The 5,923-nt window shown below is 35.6% G+C and overlaps 1 protein-coding gene across 1 annotated transcript in view; it reads left to right on the top strand.

The window, feature by feature from the left end:
* The first annotated feature begins 1,120 nt into the window (after nt 1–1,120).
* Nucleotides 1,121–5,923, top strand: part of LOC109300346 (uncharacterized protein CXorf21 homolog) — a 7,347-nt gene continuing 2,544 nt past the window's right edge. Inside the window, 2 exon segments of the mRNA XM_019521029.1 lie at nt 1,121–1,563; nt 4,899–4,992. Coding sequence (XP_019376574.1) covers nt 1,510–1,563; nt 4,899–4,992 — 148 coding nt within the window. The 5' untranslated portion in view covers nt 1,121–1,509.

The raw sequence follows: 5,923 nt of genomic DNA, 5'->3' as shown, positions 1-5,923 counted from the left end.
AATGTTTTTTGGAACAGAGAAAGAGAGCAAGCGAGAGAGCTCCAGCTAGCAGGAGGGAACGTGGCTGTAGATGCAAGCTATGTATTGAACTGCTAAGAAGTTTCAAGACTGACCTTGAGGTTCAGAAGTTGAAGTGCTGTAAAGTCTGAGGTTAGGTGGCAACTGAGCAATGGTTTTCAGGATTACAATTTTGCACTTTGGCATCTAAATTCTTCCTCAGTCCCATTTTAGGTGTCTGCAAATCCCTCTTTACGTATAGCACCATATAACTTGAATGTGGTGATTTTTGGAGCCTCAGTTACCTTAGTTTTTAGTATTTGAATGCTTTATCATATTTGTGTTCAATATTCACTTAGCACAGTCTAATAACCTACTTCACTTTCCTTAAAGGGAAAATGGAATGCATTTTTTTTTGTAAGGCTCTTGTTAGGTATTTATGATTTCATCTGAATCAGTGTTTCCACATAAATATGCTACCTACATGGTAGTTTTTATTATTTTATAGCAGGTCCAAGTGTGCTAATTACTTTTATCTTATACACAAAAGACATAGCCACACCAAAGAGGGCATACAATCAGGTGACATAAAGGCAAGTGTCTAATAAGAGATTAGACTGCTTAAATAGGGGGAGGGTATCAAATTTAGATCAGACCTTTGTTCATAGTTAAGTCATCTCATTAACAGTACTTTACAGTTTACAGCCTGTTAGAGGATGTGTTGTAATAATTGTTAGTGGTTATTCTCTGTGATATGTCATCTTTATATTTCAATTGTCCATTTTGCATACATCAGTTGAATCTTCTTGTTTAATTGCTATCTATTAAAGGGTTTTAATCAGTGCTGGTAAGAGATTCAGATTCTGATCATTTCACCAAAAAGAAGGAAATGTTATACAGAAATTAACAGAAAACTCCTCTGGCTATGTGTGTGTGTTGACTTGACTAGGAAGAACCAGTACTTGAATGATTGTTATGTTTTAACAGACTGCCCTCCCACTTAGCAATTCACATGACCTGTCAGTCACTGACTGACTGGTTTGAAAACCAAAACTACATTTGTCTTCCGCAGTTCACATGTTATACACTGTATACATTGTTCTATACTGGTAGGAATAATAGTCTCATTATGAACTTTGTCTGCATTTACCTGATGAACAAATTTTACCAGATGAACTTGTTTCAGCAACTTAAAAAATCATATCTGTAACTTTGAAAAACAACATTTTAAATGTAATGCAGCATAGATCTTTTCTAGTATACCATTTCCCCCCCAATACTAGATTTTCCTGTAACATACCTGTATATCAATTGAAAAATGATCTGAGGAGCTGATTTTTTGGAATTGTGAGTATAGGCAGCAACCTATTCATGAATTCATTAAGCTTCAGTTTTAGAGAGTTTGCTAACCTGGCTATAGCAAATAAATTGTTGTTCTTATATGTTCAGACATCTAACATGCATTTCTGTTCAGTGACAGGTGACTTGGCTGAATCTGTGAATTAGCTTTATATGTCCAATAACCCAGTTACTAGGAAAAGGAGCCCCTCTTTCCCAGAATGGTATGTTCATTTCTAAGTGAAAAGAAATGTGAGATGATTAGTTTACTGTTTGGATGTTCAGTTTCATGCAGCAAATTACAATCTTTTCTCCTGAAATAGCATAACAAGCAATTACAAACAAACCTCTATTGTTTATACTGTTCTTTCGACCTACTGAAAAAATTACATGTCTAGACAATATAAAGTGGTAGAAAACAACACTGAGTGCTTTGCCTATGTATAACATTACAGCACAGCCCTACAGGTCCTACAGGTTTCTCAGAGGCTAATATCCCATCGAAATCACCAGGGGTTTTGACGATAGACCAAAATCTAATATGTTTGATTATATTCAATTAACACCCTGCTCAGCAAGAAGCCCTAGTGGAATTACTTATGGAGTAAGGGTACCAGATACTCATGCAGTAGGAGTGTCAGAAATCAGTTCTACATGAGAAATTAACTTAGTTGTATTAAAGTATCATTCAGGAGCCCAGGCTTAAATCACAGTGCTAACAACTGTATAAACACCTAGCATAATCTCAGATTTTTCCCTAAAGAGTTTATAAATAGATTGGAAGGATCAAAGGGCCATATTTCCAAAGGTATCTAGGTACTTAACGATGTAGAAACGTGTTTAGCAATGTTTTTAAAAACATTGAACCTGTTTAGGCTCTAAATAACTTCAAAAATCTGGCCTTTATATCTTTAGAAGAACCCATATTTTAAGAGATCAGTTTATAAAAAGTCATTATGGGACATCGAGAAAACATGCAATATATATAGGTTCTGTAGTGACAGCAGATGAGTTAAAGTTTCACACAAATATACAGACTGAACTGTGCTCTTAGTTTTACTGCTCAGGAGATAGGGCACAAATTTAATAATGAGGGTTTAATGCAGCTTTACATTCTAAGGAAGTCAGCAGTGAAAAAAAATGGATGTTTTTAATATTAACTTTTTTAATAATATGTTATACTTAATGTATTTTAAATGTTCTCACTTTCTGACTCAGTGCACATTCTATTTTTATTTGATTGTTCTTTTGACCTGTCTAACATCTTTTTATCCTGTACATATGAACAAAGATAAGTTGCAAGGAATGATTTTCAAGAGAGCTGAACAACTTCATTTTGAAATTGAGTGAATGGGAGGCACAGGAACTCAGCATCTTTGAAAAACAGTCCCTGAAGCAGTACATCCATGTGATCAGCAAGTCTGGGGAAACTCTGAAAATGGCTTAGGTGTCCTACTCTTCATTACAATCCCATGTGCCTAAATTAGGAATTATCATCATAGAAGTCTTGTTAGTTTCTTAAAAATAATTTATCATTTACAAAACAAGACAAAAACAAAAAGGTGTTGACCGAAGGTATAAAATAATAGGCAAAAGGAATGGTAGGTCCACTTTTGAGTGAGACAAGCAATAATGAAGGGGAAAAGTTGATATATCATATTTTTCATTATATGGTAGGAGATTATATATCATTTGGAACCTGATCCTCAGCTGATATAAGTTAGCATTAGTTCATTGAAATGTTTCCCTAGATGTCTGAGACAAATGTTTAAATAATCTTCAAACTTCTCCAAGTTTGCTCACAGAAGTGGCAGCATATAGACAGCTAAGAATCTGATCATAGCACAGATTGTGTAGATGGATGTCTAAATGTTATCATTTTTTTTCCTACTATTTGCAGGTGCAGAAGTGGTTGGCATATTTAAAGGCCAATATAAAATTCTGCCTCAGCAGAACTGACCACCGTTAACCCAAGAGGTCTATAAATACAGCTTCTCTCCCAACTTAGAGTAGAGAAAACTAAAAGTGAAATGAAGTCTTTTCTAGATTTCTTTTCTTGCAAAGATAATCTTGATATTGCAGGCACATAGGAGTATCTTTTTGCAAGAAAAGAAATCTAGAAAAGATTACTTGTAATTAGTAAGCCTGTACTAGATTTTTTTCTAAAGATCACCTTAGCCTCAGGTGGCTTAACCTTCGTGGTCTGGATAGACTTTTGTCATGTATTGCTTGATTTTTTTCACATCTGAAGGAGTCAGATTGCCCAGATTACAGCTCAAAGCTTTAGGAACTTGCTACTAGCAACTAGCTGCCAGCAGCTGAGACAGCCTTCTGCTGAATAGTCAGAATGAACACTGCCTAGTCAAAATCTAATGGAAATGTTAAGGTTGTTCTGGACTAAGCATTACATTTCGTACATTGACATTCTATTTATATGCATCCTTGGCACCTACAGACCAGTGCATTTTCACACCTGGTTTTGCCTGGAAGTGCATGGCTGCATCCCTTGTTAAAGCTGTTGAGGAGAAGGTCCACCTTCTTTTCCACCTAATACTTAAGGCTTTATATGCTTTTTTGTTCAAGGATAGTTGGAACAATAAAGAAAAACATTGCCTGTGATCTAGACTTCACCCAAGCATGAGCAGTACTTGGGTCATATGTCCCAAGATGTTTTCTCTGGGTCTGTTTTTAATATGAATTTGTTTCTCATACATACAAATGCAGGGTTAGGGTTCTTAATGAGTACCTATATGTAAGAGAAGGAGACAGAGAAGAAGTCAGGGAAGCACAAGACAGGCACAGAATCTCTGGTAACATGGCAGGAAGAAAACAGTAGGATAGCAGAGCCTAGTAAGTCTGGTTTTGTTGATTTTTCTCAGATTATATTTTGTTCCAAAATACCAAGTCCACTTATTTTACTAAAATAATTAGATAAAATATAGCTTTTGTCAAACTGCTGGGTGGAATGGAACTGATAACTGTGAGTACAGGGACAATCTCCTGCTGTTTGATCCCCAATATCAAAGAAACAGGACTTAATATTCATTCTTTGTCAATAAACAGGATCTCACCAATGAAAAGCTAGACTCCAGTATCATTTTTCCCACCTAAAGGAAACAATGCATAAGACCCTTAACATTGTCATGTGCTGCTGTAAATTAGTCTGACATCTAACTTAATAACTACAGATTTTTGTGGGTGGAAAATAAGTAGCAGAATGCTTGATTGAGTCTTTGCATTATACAATATATTATACTGAGTTTCGTTATTAAGCAGCATGGCCAATGTTGGCCAACATAAATATACTTGATTCTGCAATCATTTAGTAAACTTGTTTAGTTTTAGCTAATTTTGTAGAATTAAAGCAGTCATAGTAATCATGAACATTGTATCACAGTCATCAGCAACATGTTAAATGTATTTTTAACATCCGTATTTGAATTTGTCATCATTCTGTATTGGGGAACCAGATAGCTTCCCACTGGGACCACTTCTGTTTTCAAAGGTACACAAAAAGAAGAACTAAAACCACATGTGATTCTGTTACTGCTCACACAGGGCAGAGTGAGGAAAGAGCAAGCGAGGATTTATTCTGCATTTACTGCAGTCACAGTAATGGAATTTTAGGCTATGCAATTATACTTCTCTTTCAAAAAGGTAAGTCTGGTTTCCTTTATTTTTCTCAGATTGTGTTTTGCTCTAGAATACAGAGTCTACTTATGTTACTTGACTTAAAGGTCTTCTTTCTTTATGGGAGATATTTGTTAAGGTTATATTTTTGAGATCTTGCTCCAACATTACGAACATTTATGAAAGGGTAGGTATACATTTCTTTGTGTGTAAATGACTTGGGATCTTGTATCCAATTTTCAAAACCAAATTAGGCAAGTGGTAGTGTAAATTCTGTGGAGCATTGCTGAGACTTAGCTTCGTTAGAACCTACACATCTTTTGAAAATGGCATTTGGCCTTATAAGTAATATAGTCAGTTTGGAAAATGCTACCCTTTAACTTTGTATAGTGTATTATCATCCTTGCTTTAGTTTCCAGCCTTACACACAGTGATTTTAATGCCATATGAGACACCAGAAAGGGAGAGGAGCTACTTTAAAAGACTATTTTAGCACAGAACAGGATAAAATTGGCCTTGGGGAGGTTTCATCTTGAAATTAGAAACATGTTTTTAACCATCAGAGGACTAAGATTGTGAAACAACCCTCCAACTGGAGTAATGGGGATATGAAACCTAATAACTTAGAAGATGAAGCTTGATAAGATTTTGAATGGGATAGGATGGGGTTGTCTACACTAGAGTATGTAGCAGGGACTAGACATAATGATGCAGAAAGACTTTTCCGGTCTATTCCTGTGCCAATAAGAATTTGATTTCCTTTTGTGAAATCAAAGTAGAATTTATTTTAAGGCTTAGTTCCGATATGACATCTGCTGTATATAGTGTTCACTTTGCATGTAACAGCTATCCACTGACATCAGTGGAATTAACCCTATTTAATCTGGCATCAGGGAAAACAAAATCAGATAGTAGGTGTCCGCCATTTAAGTAGAACTCTAATCTGGACTCTCTTGCA

Source organism: Gavialis gangeticus, unplaced genomic scaffold (genome assembly GCF_001723915.1).
Source record: "Gavialis gangeticus isolate Ggan-Ray unplaced genomic scaffold, GavGan_comp1, whole genome shotgun sequence".
Lineage (NCBI taxonomy): Eukaryota > Metazoa > Chordata > Crocodylia > Gavialidae > Gavialis > Gavialis gangeticus.
The sequence above is the reverse complement of the archived record's forward strand: the minus strand, read 5'-3'. Positions and strand labels throughout refer to the sequence as shown.